The 22,295-nt window shown below is 42.1% G+C and overlaps 1 protein-coding gene across 3 annotated transcripts; it reads left to right on the forward strand.

Annotated features, from left to right (window-relative positions):
- Positions 1 to 448: 448 nt before the first annotated feature.
- On the forward strand, positions 449 to 20,401 carry LOC121545722 (serine/threonine-protein phosphatase 6 regulatory ankyrin repeat subunit C). Of its 3 annotated transcripts, none has more exons than XM_041856489.2 (26): positions 449 to 644; positions 977 to 1,063; positions 2,955 to 3,033; positions 3,262 to 3,332; positions 3,468 to 3,668; positions 3,930 to 4,017; positions 6,052 to 6,194; positions 6,407 to 6,619; positions 6,874 to 6,952; positions 7,059 to 7,256; positions 7,392 to 7,509; positions 7,628 to 7,696; positions 7,906 to 8,046; positions 8,163 to 8,225; positions 8,385 to 8,499; positions 8,611 to 8,682; positions 8,822 to 9,023; positions 12,036 to 12,123; positions 12,353 to 12,470; positions 12,745 to 12,964; positions 14,035 to 14,122; positions 15,222 to 15,305; positions 15,480 to 15,625; positions 15,780 to 15,862; positions 16,174 to 16,348; positions 17,169 to 20,401. In XM_041856489.2, the coding sequence occupies exons 1-26, from the start codon at positions 618 to 620 to the stop codon at positions 17,441 to 17,443; spliced, it is 3,243 nt and encodes a 1,080-aa protein (XP_041712423.1). In that variant the 5' UTR covers positions 449 to 617; the 3' UTR covers positions 17,444 to 20,401. The 3 variants fall into 3 exon arrangements, with proteins under 3 accessions (XP_041712423.1, XP_041712425.1, XP_041712424.1); XM_041856491.2 differs by having other exon boundaries at positions 8,611 to 8,661; XM_041856490.2 differs by having other exon boundaries at positions 8,388 to 8,499.
- Positions 20,402 to 22,295: the final 1,894 nt, after the last annotated feature.

Here is a 22,295-nt window from a genome sequence, read left to right on the forward strand (position 1 = left end):
TGTGCGTGTTCACACGCGTATGTGCCCTCTCATTGGCTAGAATGGTCCCACCTGATCTCGCCTCCTCACGCCTGCCTTCCATCTTTTGAGGACATTATCTTATCAATAGATGTTCTTTGACCATACTGATTTTGGACAAACTGATGTTAAACAGAGCAACTGCCCAACGGATGAATTGCTGCCACCAACTGGGTCGGAGGTAGCCTACAATATCAGCCGTCCTGCTCCCGAATAACATTTTTGGGAGTAAACCATGATTCCTTACATGTTAATCTAGTGCCATTTAAAAATTACGAGATTATTTTGAATTGCAATTAGTAGTATATAATTGCCGTTCCCCTTGAAAACAAAGAGGCCCTCGCACTGTCTGGGAGAGCAAAACCACTGAGATAAAATAAGAACGAGCAAAGCGGGAGGGGCGTGGAACTGCGCATGTGCAGAAAGCCGAAGCAACAAACAAACATAAAGCAGAGACGGACAGCAACACAGATCAAGAGTTATCTTACAGATGGCTAGCTACATGGGTTAACTTTGAAAAATGAAAATCAAAACTATCGTTTAATATACCTTGCAGTTCCACCCTAATGAAGGAGCTCCGTCCTGGCTGATTTTGGGAGATGGGAGTACTCAACATTACAGACCAGGTGAGCTAGCAAGTAGCTAGCGTGCTATCTAACGGTAGTTGAAAAGCCAGTCTGGCTATTTGGCTGGCTAGCTGATAGACTGTCGGTTAGCTAGCTAATCTAGTGTTTTGATAGCAATTTCCTGAAAGTTGACCAGTTCAATAACGTTTGATGCAAGGATCTGTCTGAAAAAAATGTGTCGTAGGATTGCTAGCTAGATAGCTAACGTTAGCTAAACCTCGGCGCGGCCCAAGTGACGCTGATTGCTGTATGCAAACTGTTCACTTGACTTCCCTAACTAGCTACCATTCCTTGCTAACCACAGCGTGACATTCTCCTGTTCTTATCCCCAGCCTCCACTGGTCCAAGCGGTTTTCAATCGGAATGTCGATGAAATTCAACAACTATTGCACAACAAGAACGAGGATGTCAATGCACTGGTATGCTTGTGGTGGCAGACAGTGCTACAGCACTGGCTCGGGTTTATGGCTTTGATATTGAACTATCTCCAGTTTTTGCAAGTAGAGGGGTGCCGTGTGGATCCTTTACCCAGTTCATGTGATGAGTTTATTTTGTATTTCCCTGAAACCACATATATATCTGGAAAAAATTAAGAGACCACTGCAAAAATATAAGTTTCTTTTGGTTTTACTTTTTATAGGTATGTGTTTGGGTGAAATTAACATTTTTGTTTTATTCTATAAACTACTGACAACATTTCTCCCAAATTCCAAATAAAAATATTGTCATTTAGAGCATTTATTTGCAGAAATTGACAACTGGTCAAAATAACAAAAAAGATGCAGTGTTGTCAGTCTTCGAATAATGCAAAGAAAATAAGTTCATGTTCATTTTTAAACAACACAATAGTAATGTTTTAACTTAGGAAGAGTCAATATTTGGTGGAATAACCCTGATTTTTCAATCACAGCATTCATGCTCTTGGCATGCTCTCCACCAGACTTTCACATTGATGTTGGGTGACTTTATGCCACACCTGCCGCAAAAATTCAAGCAGCTCAGCTTTGTTTGATGGCTTGTGATCTTCCTCTTGATCACATTCCAGAAGTTTTCAATGGGGTTCAGGTCTGGAGATTGGGCTGGCCATGACAGGGTCTTGATCTGGTGGTCCTCCATCCACACCTTGATTGACCTGGCTGTGTGGCATGGCGCATTGTCCTGCTGGAAAAACCAATCTTCAGAGTTGGGGAACAATGTCAGAGCAAAAGGAAGCAAGTTTTCTTCCAGGACAACCTTGTACGTGGCTTGATTCATGCATCTTTCACAAAGACAAATCTGCCCGATTCTAGCCTTGCTGAAGCACCCCCAGATCATCACCGATCCTCCACCAAATTTCACAGTGGGTGCGAGACACTGTGGCTTGTAGGCCTCTCCAGGTCTCCGTCTAACCATTAGACGACCAGGTGTTGGGCAAAGCTGAAAATTGGACTCATCAGAGAAGATGACCTTACTCCAGTCCTCTACGGTCCAATCCTTATGGTCTTTTGCAAACCTCAGCCTGGCTCTTCTTTGCTTCTCATTGATGAAGGGCTTTTTTCTCGCTTTGCATGACTTCAGCCCTGCCCGTTTCGAACTGTCCTCGCCGTGCACTTCACCCCAGCTGCTGTTTGCCATTCTTTTTGTAGGTCACTTGATGTCATCCTACAGTTGTTGAGTGACTTTCGAATGAGTTGGCGGTCATCGCGGTCAGTAGAGTCGTTTTCGCCCTCTGCCGGTCTGTAGCTTTGTCTCCAATGTCTGCTGCTTGACCTTGTTCTTATGAACCGCCGTCTTTGGAATTTTAAGGATGGAAGCAACCTGACGCTCACTGTATCCCTCTGCCAGTAAAGCCAGAATTGAACCCTTATTTTCCTCACTCAAAACTTTCCTTTTCAACTCTTTTGGCATGGTCAATAGTTTATTTTTTGATTAATATTACTTTTGAGGTACTATTAGCACTGTTTTTGCCATCCAGCTGGGCCTATTGCAAGAGGATAGTGATGACCACAGCAGTGGTTTTTATACTTTTCCTTGTTAAATAAGATTTGGTTCAGGTGATCACCTAATCAGTACCTAATTCAGTAGAATGAGGTGTGCCTGTGTTGGAATTCAACAGACACTGGAATGGAATGGCTGTCATACATGTAGAGAAAAAAAGAAACATTTGCAGTGGTCTCTTTAATTTTTTCCAGAGCTGTATATATAGAACAGTACAAAGTCAACAGAAGGCCTAAATGTAAATTTTCAGCAATATTTCACCAGTATGCTTATTGGTCGCTGCCAGGGTAAGCGGGAGAGATGGTTAGTTTGTGTCTTACTTCAATCCCACAGGACCAAGAGCGCCGTACGCCGCTACATGCTGCTGCTTGTTTGGGGGATGTTCATATAATGGACCTCTTCATCAATGCAGGTAATTGTGACCAAAATTGACCAACCACTGGTACTTATTTTCACTAAACAGAACCGCCCCTGCCTGACCTTCTAATGTGTGTGCAATGAAAAGGTGGTTTTGGTCTACTTGCAGTTGTAGTAAAACTGTAGTGTCTGTTCATTGGTATGACGGCAACTTGAAATAAATGACTCTACTGTACTTGTCATGGCCCTCTAATAATGCTCCTTGTCTTGTACACTCTCATAGGTGCAAATGTAAATGCTAAGGACAATGTGTGGTTAACTCCATTGCACAGGGCAGCTGCCTCCCGGAATGAAGTAAGCAATGTTGATCATCTCTGTCATGTTAAGATTTATATAGCACTGTATCCATGTTTGAAACAGTTTGGTACCATGTTTTGGTGTTGTCAAGAAGTGTTTTCTCAAGTCCTGTTTGATTCCTTCTCTCTCCAGAGGGCAGTGGGACTACTTCTGCGGCAGGGAGCTGAGGCCAATGCACGGGACAAGTTCTGGCAGACACCACTGCATGTTGCAGCTGCCAATAGAGCCACACGCTGTGCAGAGGCCCTGCTCCCCCAGCTGAGCAATCTGAACATGGCAGACCGCACTGGCAGGACCGCCTTGCACCATGCTGCTCAGAGCGGATACATGGAGGTGAGAAGAGAGGGCTTGAAATATTGTTTATACTTTGAACAGGGCCATTTTCACAAACCATTTCAGAGTAGGAGTGTTGATCTAGGATCAGGTCTCCCATCTTATTCATTATGATAAAAAAAAAAAAAAAAGGTGATCATATATCAGCATGCCTACTCTGAGACGATTTTGGGAATACGGACCCAGGTTAGCAGGTTTATAAATAATGAAAATTATTTATATGTATATAATATATTTTTGATTAACTTTGTCTGTCCTTAGATGGTGAAGTTGCTGCTGAATAAAGGGGCCAACTTGAGTGCCAATGATAAGAGAGAGAGACAGCCTATCCACTGGGCAGCGTACTTGGGTGAGCTGGTCTCTGCCCTGGGAAACTCTTCAAGGGACAATCTCCAGTTGCTACATTCATTATTGGATTGATGATATTTACCCATTGATTCTTGAAGAATGTAACTTATAAATGCCTCATGAGCTTAGTCATATAGCTGTCATATCCCATCAGAATCCAAAATAGAAACTAGTTTTTTATTTATTTTACCTTTATTTAACTAGGCAAGTCAGTTAAGAACAAATTCTTATTTACAATGACGGTCTACACCGGCCAAACCCGGACGATGCTGGGCCAATTTGTGCGCCGCCCTATGGGACTCCCAATCACGGCCGGTTGTGATACAGCCTGGAATCAAACCAGGGGGTCTGTAGTGACGCCTCAAGCACTGAGATGCAGTGCCTTAGACCGCTGCGCCACTCGGGAGCCCACTTTATAAACAAAGTAAATGTAAACAAACACTGTATAGCCTCAAAACATGGTTCAAACTATCATTTTTATATAATGGATGGTCATTCCTTGCATCCATAACGCTCTAAGTTTGAATGGTTACATTTCTCCAGCCCCATCCCTCAGCCTTTGACTGAAACAGTGGCGCGAAGAGTGCTTTGTTATTGTTTTAACTGCTGATTGCCCCAACTTTTTTTTTTACATCAGAATTTCATAAACTTGCCGTGAATGGCAGGTGATGAGAATATGAAGTGTTTCTCCATAAGTCCTGTTTTAAGTTGGATGAACAGCAGACCTGGGCAGAACATGGTTGTATTTTGTTGTTTAGTTGAAAATACAAACTTTTCAAATACTCTAAGTAGTCAAATATATAGTTTATATAGAATTTCAACTAAAAGGCAACTCTTTTATTTGATATTCAAATACAGGTCTCAGAAAAACAAATAATAGTTGAATATATGCTAGTTATTTGCCTAAAGCCTAGAATGAAACACATGAGGGACATGGAATCACCTCAACATTAGAGTAGACCACTTTTACAACTTCAAAATGACTAACAAATATATTTTCAGAATGAGTGAGACACGGTAGTACAGTAACACTTGACATCAAGTTCTTATACATTTATAGTAACTTTGACTATTACAATAGCGCCATTGTGTTACATATGACTTTGGAAATTGCTTTATAATTGCATAATAGTTATTACAAAAGTGGTGTATAGAACAGTCACTATTCCTCTAGTGTGCAGTGGTTACAAAAACTCAGCTCATTGCTATGCAATTACCAAAGTATAATGTAACAACATGCTAATTAAATGTTGCTCCAAAAGTAATGACAGTTTTATTACACAGGCACAAGAAGTGTTACTGAGAATGATAACAGTAAAAAAAAAGATAGCTATTAAGTTTAGAAAGGAAACTAAATATCCCCAAACTTCCTTCTTGAATCGACTACAGCCAGGTAGGTGGACAATCATGTTAGTTTGTATTCTGAGTGAACTATCCCTTGTGTGTTTGAAACAAGAACATTTGAAAGTAATTGAGATATTGAAAATAGTATTTGAACCCAGGTCTGAAACAATGGCAACACTGCCATGTTGATCTGAGCCTTGCTGTTGGAAAACCACATTAGTTTTAGTTTACTATAATAACCGTGATGTATTTTGTAGATCAAATATGACTGTCAGACAGATTGGAATAGTATAGGAGATTGTGTGTGCTCTATTAATTCATTCTATCTTTAACATGCAGTTCCAGATACAGCCCTGCCATCAGTTGAAGGCAGTCTATCCAATAGTTTCAGAGATCTGTATTCAAATAGTTTTGGAAAGTAGTCACTTTCTGAGACCTTTATTTAAATAGATTTAGGAAGTAGTCATTTTTTGGGATCTGTTATTCAAATAGTTGTAGTCACCTCCAAAGTAACTATTTGTTCCCCTGGAAAAAGTTAATTTCCACAAACCATAGTTAAAACTACAGTTATCCCCGTTCTGATGAACAGTATGAATGTACTCTTCACTAGAGGGTGACATTAAAACAGGACTCCTGCAGGACCCACAGGACACACTCTTCTCACACAATGCCTCTCCCATATGTCTTATAGGGCATCTGGAGGTGGTGAAGCTGCTAGTGTCTCGGAGTGCAAACAAGGGCTGCAAGGACAAGCAGGGCTACACCCCTCTCCACGCTGCAGCTGCCAGCGGACACATTGACATCGTCAAGTACCTTCTGAGGCTCGGGGCAGAGGTGAGTGTGGAGTTCAAATGGGTAAACGGACTCTCAAGATAGCCATAGCAAGTAATACTTGTTACGAACCATAGTCTGATGAACCATAGTCATGATCAGAAGAGCCAGAGGATTATCTCTGATTACAATGAAATTATGTTTCATCTTCTTATTTTTGGACCTTTTGTTGCTTAGCTAACTCCTCATGTCTTGTGTGTTGGTGCTCCTTTTAGCTGGATGAGCCCAATGCCTTTGGGAACACTGCGCTGCATGTGGCCTGCTACACAGGCCAGGAGGCTGTGGCCAACGAGCTGGTGAACCACGGAGCTAACGTCAACCAGCCCAACAGGAGTGGCTACACCCCACTGCACCTGGCCGCTGTATCCACCAACGGGGCCCTCTGCTTGGAGCTGCTGGTCAACAACGGGGCTGACGTTAACCAGCAGGTTTGGGGCCCAATTCTATTAAAAAAGGGTCTCTGAGTACGATTGCTGATCTCAGATCCCTTCCCTCCTGTCCAGATAATCAAATTCATTATGCTCTAAAAGGCTTAACTCATCCTAGTTCGTACTCCTTCTTTAAGACTGACTAATGCCATCCCTAGCAGCATTTCACCCTGAACGGTTGTTTTATTGTGTGGTGATTTAAAGGATGATTTGTCTGCAAGACTAGTAAGACATCATTTTTTTTTCATCTCCAGAGTAAAGAAGGGAAGAGCCCCCTGCACATGGCAGCCATTCACGGACGCTTTACCCGCTCTCAGATCCTCATCCAAAACGGTAACCATGACAACCCCTCTGACTGACCTGTGAGGATGCTTTAAATGACTCTTGTCCCACTGGTTCTCTATTCATTCTTCTCTTCCTGTTGGTTTGTTTTTCCCAGGTGGAGAGATTGACAGTGTGGATAAATATGGCAATACCCCCCTCCATGTTGCTGCTAAATACGGTCATGAGCTGCTGATCAGCACTCTGATGACCAACGGTGCAGATACTGCCAGACAAGGGATTCATGGGATGTTCCCGCTGCACCTGGCTGTGCTCTATGGGTTTTCAGACTGTTGTCGCAAGCTACTCTCCTCTGGTTGGTACTTATATACATTATATCATTCATTCACACCTGTTGGATTTTATTTCACAAGGCCTATACACTGGAGGAGCTGTGACTGACAAGTGTCATGGGTTGGATGTTATTTCTAGTTGCCTCTTCTCCCCTCAGGTCAGCTGTACAGTATTGTTTCATCAATGAGTAAGGAGCACGTTCTATCAGCCGGGTTTGACATAAACATCCCAGACAACTTTGGAAGGACCTGTCTACACGCTGCTGCCTCTGGAGGGTAAGACACAGAATCGCACTCCAAAACTGGACCTATTCTGAACCATTGTATTGGTTAATACAATCTAATGAGTCAGTCATTCTCATCATGGTATTCCTCACTTCTCCTCTTCTGACAGAAATGTTGAATGTCTGAACATGCTCTTAAGCAGTGGTACCGACTTGAATCAGAGGGACAAGTCAGGAAGGTGAGTTTTTGCCACTGATTATTTGCTTTCTGTTTATACTCATGCTGGTGTGGGTATGCGATAATGTTCGGTGGAAAAGTCAGTGATTAAGGTTGTTGGTTCACTGTAAAAGCTTTGGGACAACGGCTGATGTAAATAGTGCTTTATAAATGCATTTGATTAATGGACTGATAATGATTCTGTGGACCTTCTCTCTCTCTCTCGCTCAGGACTCCGTTGCATTATGCATCTGCTAATGGGAGGTACCAGTGCACCGTGACCTTAGTGAGCGCTGGCGCTGAGGTCAACGAGCCTGACCGTACAGGCTGTACTCCGCTGCACTACTCTGCTGCCTCCCAGGCCTTCTGCAGGTAGGAACTCACGCTTGCACTCCATCGCAACATACACTGACACATGACAACACGCGTTCAGGAAACATGGCTATGTGTTGAATTTGTCATTAAATGTGTTAATTCTGCACTTCCAGAATGGACCGACATTTCCCTGGGACTCTTCAGAGGGAGGAGGATGGAGCGAAGGAGTCCTATTTGTGAGTTTGCAACCATTTTATTTTGTATAGCGTCTACAGTCCAGAATAATATATAAAAAAAAAAATGCTAATTCAAGATCTGCTTAAAGGACTCCAAAGAGATTTTGTTTATTTCATGACAACTACTTGACTGTTGTTGCTTTTTTCTGTCTTTGTAAGTAGTTGCTTGGAGCATCTGTTGGACAACGGTGCCGACCCATCCCTGGTCAACTCTAAAGGTTACAGTGCTGTTCATTATGCTGCTTCCCACGGCAACAAGCAGAACCTTGAACTGGTGAGTCCTTCTGTTTGTGTTCAATACCCTACCAAGCTAAACAGGTGAATTGTTTTTCATCATGACCTTGCTGTGTGTGTGGACAGTAATGCATCATGACTGTTCTTTTAGCTCCTGGAAATGTCGTTTAACGCATTGGGAGACATTGAGAGCAGTATTCCAGTGAGTCCATTGCATTTAGCTGTAAGTGCGCCTTTCCTAAAATCCTCTCTGATACATCATAGCTTGAGACTGAGTATGTGTGGAGAAGATGCCATGTTCATACAGATTAGCCCAAAACATGACTGTTCCCTGTTGTATCCCATCTCCTCTCCCCCTTCAGGCTGATAATGGCCACTGGCAGGCGCTGCGTGTGCTGACGGAGACTGCTGCATACGTGGACGTGCAGGATGCTTCGGGCCGCTCTGTGCTTTACCTGGCCTCCCAGAGAGGTTACGCTCGCTGTGTAGAGGTCCTGCTGGCCCAGGGGGCCTCCTGCCTCCTCAACGAGAACAGACACATGTGGACCCCTCTACATGTCGCAGGTACGGATCACTCCATGCCTCTCTAACCCCCCCCCTCCTCCTAGAATTGGATGTGGGATGCATTTTTGCAAAGCATGCTAATCAAATTAGTTTGTTTATTTGCCAGGTGTAATGAATACATTGGATATCTTACTTGCAAGCATGTGTTGCTGCGTATTGTTCGATATTGTCTGTTTTAGGTACTACAGTGCCTTGCAACAGTATTCATCCTCCTTGGTGTTTTTCCTATTTTGTTGCATTACAACCTGTAATTTAAATGGATTTTTATTTGGATTTCATGTAATGGACATACACAAAATAGTCAAAATTGGTGAAATGAAATGAAAAAAATTACTTGTTTCAAAAAATTCTAAAAAATAAATAACGGAAAAGTGGTGCATGCATACAGTGGGGAGAACAAGTATTTGATACACTGCCGATTTTGCAGGTTTTCCTACTTACAAAGCATGTAGAGGTCTGTCATTTTTATCATAGGTACACTTCAACTGTGAGAGACGGAATCTAAAACAAAAATCCAGAAAATCACATTGTATGATTTTTAAGTAATTAATTTGCATGTTATTGCATGACATAAGTATTTGATCACCTACCAACCAGTAAGAATTCCGGCTCTCACAGACCTGTTAGTTTTTCTTTAAGAAGCCCTCCTGTTCTCCACTCATTACCTGTATTAACTGCACATGTTTGAACTCGTTACCTGTATAAAAGACACCTGTCCACACACTCAATCAAACAGACTCCAACCTCTCCACAATGGCCAAGACCAGAGAGCTGTGTAAGGACATCAGGGATAAAATTGTAGACCTGCACAAGGCTGGGATGGGCTACAGGACAATAGGCAAGCAGCTTGGTGAGAAGGCAACAACTGTTGGCGCAATTATTAGAAAATGGAAGAAGTTCAAGATGACGGTCAATCACCCTCGGTCTGGGGCTCCATGCAAGATCTCACCTTGTGGGGCATCAATGATCATGAGGAAGGTGAGGGATCAGCCCAGAACTACACGGCAGGACCTGGTCAATGACCTGAAGAGAGCTGGGACCACAGTCTCAAAGAAAACCATTAGTAACACACTACGCCGTCATGGATTAAAATCCTGCAGCGCACGCAAGGTCCCCCTGCTCAAGCCAGCGCATGTCCAGGCCCGTCTGAAGTTTGCCAATGACCATCTGGATGATCCAGAGGAGGAATGGGAGAAGGTCATGTGGTCTGATGAGACAAAAATAGAGCTTTTCGGTCTAAACTCCACTAGCCGTGTTTGGAGGAAGAAGAAGGATGAGTACAACCCCAAGAACACCATCCCAACCGTGAAGCATGGAGGTGGAAACATCATTCTTTGGGGATGCTTTTCTGCAAAGGGGACAGGACGACTGCACCGTATTGAGGGGAGGATGGATGGGGCCATGTATCATGAGATCTTGGCCAACAACCTCCTTCCCTCAGTAAGAGCATTGAAGATGGGTCGTGGCTGGGTCTTCCAGCATGACAATGACCCGAAACACACAGCCAGGGCAACTAAGGAGTGGCTCCGTAAGAAGCATCTCAAGGTCCTGGAGTGGCCTAGCCAGTCTCCAGACCTGAACCCAATAGAAAATCTTTGGAGGGAGCTGAAAGTCCGTATTGCCCAGCGACAGCCCCGAAAACCTGAAGGATCTGGAGAAGGTCTGTATGGAGGAGTGGGCCAAAATCCCTGCTGCAGTGTGTGCAAACCTGGTCAAGACCTACAGGAAACGTATGATCTCTGTAATTGCAAACAAAGGTTTCTGTACCAAATATTAAGTTCTGCTTTTCTGATGTATCAAATACTTATGTCATGCAATAAAATGCAAATTAATTACTTAAAAATCATACAATGTGATTTTCTGGATTTTTGTTTTAGATTCCGTCTCTCACAGTTGAAGTGTACCTATGATAAACATGACAGACCTTTACATGCTTTGTAAGTAGGAAAACCTGCAAAATCGGCAGTGTATCAAATACTTGTTCTCCCCACTGTATGTATTCACCCCCTTTGCTATGAAGCCCCTAAATAATATCTGGTGCAATCAATTACCTTCAGAAGTCACATAATTAGTTAAATAAAGTCCACCTGTGTGCAATCTAAGTGTCACATGATCTCAGTGTGTGTGTGTGTGTATGTATGTATGTATGTATATATATATACATATATACACACAAAAGGCATGTGGGAGACTCCCCAAACATATGGAAGAAGGTACTCTGGTCAGATGAGACTAAAATTGAGCTTTTTGGCCATCAAGGAAAACGCCATGTCTGGCGCAAACCCAACACCTCTCATCACCCCGAGAACACCATCCCCACAGTGAACCATGGTGGTGGAAGCATCATGCTGTGGGGATGTTTTTCATCGGCAGGGACTGGGAAACTGGTCAGAATTGAAGGAATGATGGATGGCGCTAAATACAGGGAAACCTGTTTCAGTCTTCCAGAGATTTGAGACTGGGACGGAGGTTCACCTTCCAGCAGGACAATGAACCTAAGCATACTGCTAAAGCAACACTCGAGTGGTTTAAGGGGAAACATTTAAATGTCTTGGAATGTCCTAGTCAAAGCCCAGACCTCAATCCAATTGAGAATCTGTGGTATGACTTAAAGATTGCTGTACACCAGCAGAACCCATCCAACTTGAAGGAGTTGGAGCAGTTTTGCCTTGAAGAATGGGCAAAAATCCCAGTGGCTAGATGTGCCAAGCTTATAGAGACATACCCCAAGAGACTTGCAGCTGTAATGCACGCTCAAGTTTTCTGTTTTTTTGTCTTATTGTTTGTTTCACAATAAAAAATATTTTGCATCTTCAAAGTGGTAGGCATGTTGTGTAAATCAAATGATACAAACCCTCAAAAAATCCATTTTAATTCCAGGTTGTAAGGCAACAAAATAGGAAAAATGCCAAGGGGGTTGAGTGCTTTCGCAAGCCACTGTACGTAATAGCTTAAAACAAAAGCAGTCAAGATTGAATGTGTAATTAAATTATATTTGTCATTTCATATCAGCTGCCAACGGCCACACTGAATGTCTGCAAATGCTGGTGGACAGTGGGGAGGAGGCAGACCTTACCAACATCACAGACACACAGGAACAGTGAGTGGTCTGTTTCTCACTGCCTGCCGGGAAGCTTTGTTGACGTTCTCTTTGGTTGCAATGTCAATTATTATGTTATTTATTTTTAGTATAGATCCAGAGTCAAGAGTACTGTTTAGGCTGTTTACTGAAGATTTGCAGAATCACACGTTCTGCCTGCTAGGAAGCGTTATTGTTGACGTCGGCTTTTATTTTAATGTAAATGACTGTGTGGGGTCCTCCTCCTCAGGACTCCTCTGATGCTGGCCATCCTGGGTGGCCATACAGACTGTGTCCACCTGCTGTTGGAGAAGGGGGCCTGGCCTGACGCCAAAGACAAGAGGGGCAGCACTGCCCTGCACAGAGGGGTGAGTCAAACTCCTATAGGCTTTTCACACTACTGAGCGAAAAAGTACTGGGCTGGTTACTCATCCATTACACTTACTGAAACTGTGTCATATTGTACAGCCCTACACCTAGTCTGGCTGGTTCAGTTATGTGATAGAGAGGAACACTAACATTAGTTTAGTAAAGGAACACTACAGCATTAGTTTGAAATAATTATTAAAGCACAGTAAAAGTTTAGGAAATCTAGCTGTGAAAAGAACAGCATCTTCCTCCCTGTGTGTCCCTGTCCTGTAGGCTGTGTTAGGCCGTGACGACTGTGTCACAGCCATGCTGGACCACAAGGCATCTGCACTGTGTCGGGACGGCCAGGGTCGTACCGCCCTGCACTACGCTGCCTCCCGCGGCCACACTGACATCCTCGCCAGTCTGCTGCGTGCCGCCATGCGCTCCAACCCTCTGGACTCCCTATTGGACCAGGAAGAGTACACGCCATCACACTGGGCTGCTTACCAAGGTCAGCATTCAGTAAGGGTGTACAGTGCCTTTCGAAAGTATTCATACCCGTTGACTTATTCCACATTTTGTTGTGTTACAGCCTGAATTCAAAATGGATTAAGTTGATTTTACACACAATAACCCATAATGACAAAGTGAAAACATGTTTTTTGAATTTTTAGCGAATGTATTGAAAAAGAAATACAGATGTATCTAATTTACGTAAGTATTCAAACCCCTAAGTCAATTCATGTAAGAATCACCTTTGGCAGCGATAATAACTGAGTTGTTTTGGGTAAGTGTCTTAACAGCTTTGCACACCTGGATTGTACAATATTCCTTCTTTTCACTCTGTCGTTTAGGTTAGTATTGTGGAGTAACTACAAGGTTGTTGATCCATCCTCAGTTTTCTCCTATCACAGCCATTAAACTCTAACAGTTTTTTAAAGTCACCATTGGCCTCATGGTGAAATCCCTAAGCGGTTTCCTTCCTCTCTGCCAATTTAGTTAGGAAGGACGCTTGTATCTTTGTAGTGACTGGGTGTATTGATACACCATCCAAAGTGTAATTAACTTCACCATGCTCAAAGGGGATTCAATATCTGCTTTTAAAAAACATTTACCCATCAACCAATGGGTGCCCTTTTTTGCAAGGCATTGGAAAACCTCCCTGGTCTTTGTGGTTGAATCTGTTTTGAAATTCACTACTCGACTGAGTCCATGTGACTTATTAAGCAAATGATTACTCTTGAACTTATTTAGGCTTGCCATAACGAAGGGGCTGAATACTTATTGACTCAAGACGTTTCAGCTTTTAATTTTTTTCTTATTTGTTAAAAACAATTCTAAAAACATAGTTCCACTTTGACATTATGGGGTATTTATTGTGTGTAGACCAGTGACACACAAGCTCATTTTAAATGCAGGCTGTAACACAACAAAATCTGAAGGCACTGCATATGAAATGTACGTATAAATAGAATGTGATGAGAAACCTATTTCCGTTTTGTAGTGTGACTGTTCGTTATCCAAATGAAATGGCTACCAGTATGCAACTTTGAAACACACTTTTCTTCTTTCTCCTATAAGGGCATGAAGACTGTTTGGAGGTTTTACTTGAACACAAAACTTGTAGTATCCAGGAGGGAAACTCCTTTACCCCATTGCACTGTGCTCTGTGAGTGTTCTCTAATCAATGTTTTAAACATGATTATACAGGTAACTGCCAAAAGAAGGGAAAACTTGAGTAAATGAGGGATACAAAGTATATTGAAAACAGGTGCTTCCACACAGGTGTAGTTCCTGAGTTAATTAAGCAATTAACATCCCATCATGCTTAGGGTCATGTATAAAATGCTAGGCAGGCCGTTATTTTCAAGTATCGGTAACTGCATACGTGGAGTGTCTAAGTGGGCGTTGCAAAACAAGTGGGAGGATAAATACCAGTGGGTGTGTCAACCTAACAGCTAATTGGGCAGGTTGGTTGTCCCTCAAGACTGTTTTACGTGGCTGCTTCCTTGTTGCATTTTAGCTAGGCAGGTTAGGATCATTAACGTGGCAGGTTAGGAGAATTGACGTGGCAGGTTAGGAGAATGAGGATAAGGTTGGGAAAAGGGTTAGGCTTAGCTAAAATGCTACAAGGAAGCAGAAGGCAGCCACACAACTGTATTGAGTGACAACCAATCTTCCCAATTAGCTGTTAGGTTTCCATACACCCACTTGTGTTGATCCTCTCACTTTCAGACAGACTCTACGTATGTTACCCATTACTCATTATTTTGTCTACCATGGCTATGCCCCACTAGGGTGACAATGACCCCATCCACAGGGCATGAGTGGTCACTGAATGGTTTGATGAGCATGAAAATGACAAACCATATGCATGGCCGTCTGTCACCAGATCTCAACCCAATTGAATACTTATGGGAGATTCTGGAGCGGCGCCTGAGACAGCGTTTTCCACCACCATCAACAAAATTATGGAATTTCTCGTGGAAGAATGGTGTTGCATCCCCCCAATAGAGTTCCAGACACTTGTAGAATCTATGCCAAGGCGCATTGAAGCTGTTCTCGTGGCTCGTGGTGGCCCAACACCCAATTAAGACACTTTATGTTGGTGTTTCCTTTATTTTGTCAGTTACCTGTACATTATTACGACAATGTCTATAAAACAGTGTTTGGGAAAGGATCATGGATAATGGGTTTGATGTTTTATCACTAATGTGGTCATGTTTCCTATGAGTTGGTGGTTATCTTTGATTTATGTGACATTGCAGAATGAATGGCCATAGTGGAGCTGCAGAGATGCTGTTGGAATCTGCTGGCATACAGATGGTTAACACCAGGGATACTAAAGAAAGGTAGGTCTATTGAGAGCAAGGTGCCATTATCTTACTAAATGTTTACTTGGGTGTCTCCTGTGTCATTTGTATGCCTTTAAAGCTGTACCTCTGCACTTAATGTGTTTCATCCAGTTTTAACTTCTGTTTCATTGTCATGCAATACTGAGCTCACCAATGTTGGGCTGTCTGTAGGACCCCTCTTCACGCCGCAGCGTGTGCTGAGGATGTGGCGGGGCTGCAGCTTGTCCTACGCCACGGAGCTGAGATCAACGCCGTGGACCACACCGGACGCTCTGCTCTCATGGTCGCCGCCGACAACGGACAGAGTGGCACCGTGGGTAAGTCTACAGAGCACCTTTTCGTTGATGTTTTGCAAAAGGATAGAGTTCAGCATGTTCTCTCCCTTCATCTAAGTCCTATGAAGAACAATGAACTAACACCTGATTGGAGTGAATGCATTATCTGTTGGGATGAATCCTGTGTAATTTCCAGCTATCCTCCTGCACCGAGCCAAGGCTGACCTTACACTGCTGGACGACAATGGAAACACTGCCCTGCATCTGGCCTGCAGCAAGGTAAGGTAACTCCTCACAACATCATCAGAGCCTCTCTCATGTCCTGAGATGTGGTCCTCTGTAGCTCAGCTGGTAGAGCACGGCGCTTGTAACGCCAAGGTAGTGGGTTCGATCCCCGGGACCACCCATACACAAAAAATATATAATGTATGCACGCATGACTGTAAGTCGCTTTGGATAAAAGCGTCTGCTAAATGGCTTATTATTATTATTATTATTATTATTATTATTATTATTATTATTATGAAGGAACAAGTGCATGTATTGATGATGATGGTTAATGTAAGCATGTTTTTGTATCTGTATCACAGGCTCATGAGATGTGTGCCCTGCTGATTCTGGGGGAGATCCATAACCCTACCCTCATCAATGCAACCAACGCTGCACTGCAAATGCCGCTGCATCTAGCAGCACGCAACGGTCTGGCCACTGTGGTCCAGGCACTGCTGAGTCGAGGAGCCACAGTGCTGGCAGTGGATGAGGAGGGTAAGAGAGACACTATTCCACTTTATCCTTTCCCCAAACCTCATCTTCATTTTAACATCTTAAAGTCCTACACCGTGTAGCCTAATGCTATGGGCTTGGGCTCAAGAAATGATTTGTAATTGATTTCAGATTTTTTTGTTACTTACTTAATGTAAAACTTCAATTAATGTTTATTCGTTTATTTGCTTCAATCACTGAACACAACAGGTGCTTATTATAGACTGGCTTCTATTTGAGCCAGGCGTCTATTTCCTTAATGCATAGTTAATTCGAGCATTTTAATAAATTGTTTTATTTCCTGTACTAATGTGTTATCATTTACACGCTGTCCCATTTTATATTGTCTTAGAATGCCTCTAAAAAATATAAAAAACACTTTTCGCATTTTCAGCAGTTCTTACTTTTTGGCTGATTTTTCTAGGGGTCTGTACTCCCGAAGTTGTTGACTGTTTGTGTTTGCCAGTTAGCTAGCTGTTCTCAGCTGTTAGCAGCCAATGGCTAGCAGTTTCTTACTGGCGATAGAAACGCATGATTGCTATCATTTGTTTGAGTCATTACTGAATTATTTAATGTAACAAATCAAACATTAAACCTCGTAAACAATTTATTTAGACCCAACTTTTATTTAAAATAGGCGTTTATTTGCTGAAATGTGCCGTTGCCAGGCAATTAAAAGGGACAGGCGGCTATTTGACACAGCGTTTAATTGAAGTTTTACGGTTCTTACTTATTTAGGTATTTTAATCTTCCTTGAGCATAGGCCATAGACAACAGCTTTCCAGTGTATCCAGTCTGATTGTGCGTTTATGTTGTCGACAAGGCCACACTCCAGCCCTGGCCTGTGCCCCCAACAAGGATGTAGCGGACTGCCTGGCTCTGATCCTCTCCACCATGAAGCCTTTCCCTCCTCTGGACCCTTCCTCCTGCCCCTGCTCCTCTTCCTCCGTCTCTGTCTCCCCCGGTCTCAACCTACTGAAGCATTGCGGCATCACTGCTGCCTGCACGCCGCTGCCCAACGGAGGCCTCCACCATCACCACGGCTACGTCAAGGACCGCCATGCCGCTGTCGGCCTGGACGGGTGCCTTTCTGAGTGAAGTCATCCTATATCTACGGTCTGACACCACTACTACCACCACCACAGGGTGGCCTGTGTGTGTGTGTGTGTGTGAGCGTGCGTGTGTGATCTTCTCTTGAAGTGCAGTCAAACCTATAATGCAAATGGGGCCCACAGCATCTATCTATCCCAACTCTGTAGTAGTTAGTGCTTAACACTGAGACTGATTGTTCTTTCTGTAAGGTCACTGGAATACTGCTTTGTCCCAAAATGGTTGCTATTAACATCCACAAAATCCCTAAATCATCAATCCCTTTAAATAATGTCCCGCAAATAGGTACTCGTCATTACAGAAAAATGACTGTCAGCTAAAAGCACTGTTTATCCTCTTTTTATGTTGTCTTTTGTTGAGTCACTTTTTTCTCTTCATATCATTCAGTATTTAACATCCTATGATGTGCTGGCCTTGTAGAGAAATGCACAGACTTCCTAAAATGAGAACGATACAACGGGTTATAGTAGAGGACTTGATGAAGGAACCATACAGACAAAGTCCTGCCCAAAAGTGCAATGCTAAAATATGATTCTGACTTTTTTTTAAAGGATTATAATATGTACCTTCTGTAGTAACCTATATTTAAACTTTTGTCAATTTTTCAGGGGCATTTTCATAGAGAATTTCATAGTGCTGCTAAAGTTTGAAAGATTAATATGTAAGCATGTCTCCTTGCAAAGGAGAACAATGCTCAGGTTGGCATTTTAGCATAAATTTACTCTCAATGCTGAAGTATTATCTAGAACACTATTTTGTGTTTACTACGTGAGAATTTGGTTTAAAGCATATACATTACGACCAAAGTTGATCACTGCTATGGCTGAAAAAATATTTATTTTAGAAATATTTACAGAGAAACATAGATGTTGAGATACCTCTAAGTCATTTTGCAGCTGCTGAATGGCTAGACAGGGAGAGTAGTAGCAATGAGGCCTTGGTTATTTATTTGAAGTCTTTGGGAGCGGGCTCGCCCCATTGCACTTCAGCAAAGCCTCTTGTTTTCTGAGCACATTCTCTTGAAATTCTAAGATTACTGCTCAGTGATAATCTTACAAGCCATTTCAATTGATTTCCCAGTTTTCTTTTCTTATGTCATTCCCAAAACTTTTTGGTACATTGAATTAGAATTGCCTTCAGAGAGGAATCGTATTTGTATTATTTCCCAAAATGTTGTCATTGGTCAATCTGAAATGTTACTTCAGCCATTTTAGAGCTGGAGCAATACCACTGTTACTCTCTATCAAAAAGCTTGTATCTTGTCTAGTACGATGGTCAGTTCTCGTATGAGATTGAAACGCTGGACTGACAGTGCTCTTCCGTTTCGTTTTTGTTGAATTTAAGCAATATTTAATTTCTGGCCTTTTGAACGTTATCAAAAAGACAATCATAGTCTCAAGGGCTTTTGTTTCCTTGGAAATCTTGTTTGATGTTCACTTCATTTGTTTGAATACTGATACTAGCAACATGGAAATGATCTATTCTAGACTAATGGCTGAAGTCTGCGTCCAAGGCATTTTTTGCTCGGTGCCTAGAAAAAAATGCAATTGATTGCCTCCATGGCATCCCATTAAATGCCTTCAGATCCATATGACATCATGGCAGTAAGGATTCAGGATGGCATGATATGACGAACCCTAGGGTCTCATCCACTTGGTAGCAGAGAAGCATTGGATCCTAGTCAGACCTGTTCATCTGGTGAGAATATGATTCCTTGGTTGGGCTTGATTGTTCATGTCTCCGGACAGAATTCATGACTAACAAGAGACTTGAAAGCCTAGTAGGTATGTAGGGTTACTTACTGTAGGAAGGAACTGAGAGGAAACTAATGGCCAATAGTAGTACTTGTGTTTTTAGTAAAGCCGAAAAGTGTGAAATTCCTTTTTTGGTATGTTGTATTGTTTTTATGTGTGTATCTTGTCTGGTGGTACTACATACATTGTAGATGATTGTATCAGACCACTGGAGCTCTTTGCCTGACTTAATTTAAATATTTTAACATGACCATTTCTATTACATCATCAGAGGATCAATACATTTCAGTGATTCACTGGGACTCATTTACATTTTCAATTAATACTTCACCACAACATTATCTCTTGATGAATGCTAAATGACATGCATTAGTTCTGGATGAGAAAGATGAGGACCTAATATCATAATGATACCAGAGTAGCAAGTCATGTTGTGCCCAATAGTCAGTGTTGTCTGGGGGAGAGGAGGAGCAAAGGTTAGTGTATAGTCTTTGGTGTCATAATGTGTAAAGGGGGAATAGTCTCGGGCTGTGTGGAACAAGGAACCAAATTACATGGATTGATAACAAACAGGAAAATCATATTGGCATTATTTTGTTGTATGCATACTACAATGCAGTTCCATTCAGCCCTGATCCAAGGCACTTATTGAGATAGTTAAGCACTTTAACACATTCAGCATATTTGTGTGCATAGTCTGAATACATGCATATGTATAGTTACATACATATGTGTTGTAGCTAAAGTGCAAAAGACAGGAAAAGATTGCAAGGATTGTATACGCTGCTTCATTGACTGAGATTTAACTTCAAAACTCTAAAGCTAAAAAGATCTCATGGTCCAAAATGGTCAGTCCACACAACATGGTCCAAAATGGTCAGTCCACACAACATGGTCCAAAATCCAGTTATCACAATGGGGTTTGATCGATGCCAGTCCAGGGTCCACTACTAGTCCTTATGGTTAGTCCAGTGATTTAGCTAGGCTTACTTTCACCATGCTTGCATCCTCAGGCTCCTCACATAACTCCACACTGAGCAGATGTATGTTGTTCAATAGAGACACTGATTACCTCAATCATCCAACCGCAGGTGTGTCTGGCTAGCAGGTCAGGTTCATGTTCCCCTGCTCAGACACTGCATACATCAACCAATGGTTGCGTGCCACGTCATCGACTGTGCCGTCGGGCACCAGATTGCTATAACATAGTGATGTGGTTAGCTGATAGGTATTTTACATATCTGGCATGCGTCAGCAACGTCTGAGCAGAGGAACACGACCCAGATCTGTTTTTCTTTCAATCTCCCTTACTTGTCCAGCATATATCCCATCTGGAACTATCCGTATCTTTGTTCCGTTGGTAGACAGAGAACTCATTGTGAAGGAGCTTGAGATCATAATTCTGACTTTAAAGAAACAAGTAAATATGGACATATAGTTCCCTAGGGTTTAATATTAGGAAGCAATGAAAGGATTATTTGTAGCATTAGGGACTGAAAGACGTGTGCAACACAACTATTGCACTGCCTTCTACTGTGTTTAGGCCAATCCAACAAAGCATTTCATAGATGCCAATTGAAGATTTGCGTGAGTAGTCGTGACATGAGAATCTTAGGTCACAGTTAGGGCGTTATTTGCCAAAGTACATTTAAAAAATACAAATAAAAAAGAGAAAAAAAGCATGCGTTCGAGCAATGTACAGACTGAATATAAATCTGAGCCATGAATTGACTGAAATGAATCTAGGGTCAAATTGGAACAAGACTATTTGCTTTCTCCTGACTTTTGAACTATTACACTGCGTTTCTCTGGCATTCATGAAATGATACAAGTAGCAGCATGAAATAATTGTCTTCCTGTTATGGGTCTTTCTTGAATGTTTTTCAGCTATACCTAGGCACCTATGTTTGTCATAACCATGTATTGACAATGGAGACAGAAGGTTGGAGGGTTTGAACATTCATCTCTATTAACACCATTGAGATTGCCTTACAATATATTCTGAACAGGACATTTAACTACGCTGTAATTGCTTTCATTTTTTACATTAATTGATAGCCTGTTTTTGAAAATGAAAGTGCACCTAGCTAGCTACATCCATTTAGTGCCATAGAAACCTTTATTTGCCTTTAAGCATAATAGACATACTGTACTTGGTCAGTAAAAAAAATAGTGTGTTTGGACTCATTTACTGTGGTAGCCATGGTTAGAATTATATATATTTTTTTCTCATGATTATTAAGCTTTGCTGGCACAGATACAGGTCATGATGTCAGTGGTGACTAATGGTTTGCACCACTTAGTACTGATCGTAGGGTGGAAAGTAGGAAGTGGAAAGCAATCATAGAACAGAGTTGGTGGTAGTCTGGAGAAAAGAAATGGATGGTAGATTTGTTTAAAATATTTATAATTGGACAGACTATTTGTGTGGGCAAAAAGGGATAATAATGAATGGTAATTTCGTTGTAAGAGGTGCCTGTGATTTGTAATTATTATAAGAAGCGTTTTTGATGTTGGCAGATGTATGCTTAACAGGGAATAGATTTACCTCGTCCTCGATGGATGCCCCCATTCTTACTTTAAGTATCTGTCATAGAAGGCAAATGTAAAACTTTCATTCACAGCAGAGCCTTACCTTTAAAGGCAAAGGAACAAGTATCTTGCAGTACCTACTAAGTTATAACACCTAACGTCTTGCTGGTTATGTTTCTGTGGGACTGCTAAAATCTGTTTTGCTATTATAGGGTGCGTCCCAAATGGCACCCTATGCCCTACATAGTGCACTACTGTTGACCAGAGTCCTATGGGGGGCTCTGGTCAAAAGTAGTGCACTATAAAGGGAACGGGGTGTCATTTCGGCCGCACACAGAGATCCTTGGGTGTAGAAGCACATGCATCCATGTTGGTGGCACACTGCTCAAGGTTGCCATGTGATTGTTTTTGGGATTTTGCCATATTTGCTACTGTGAGTGAAAAATTGGGATTTCACTTATTACCGGTCTTGTCAGCTCGACTGTAATCTCCAAAACCAAATAACGCTGTTAATGAAGTACCTCAATACCGGATAGAGAATAGAAAGGAAGAAA

This window comes from Coregonus clupeaformis, chromosome 30 (assembly GCF_020615455.1).
Source record: "Coregonus clupeaformis isolate EN_2021a chromosome 30, ASM2061545v1, whole genome shotgun sequence".
In the NCBI taxonomy this organism is placed as follows: domain Eukaryota; kingdom Metazoa; phylum Chordata; class Actinopteri; order Salmoniformes; family Salmonidae; genus Coregonus; species Coregonus clupeaformis.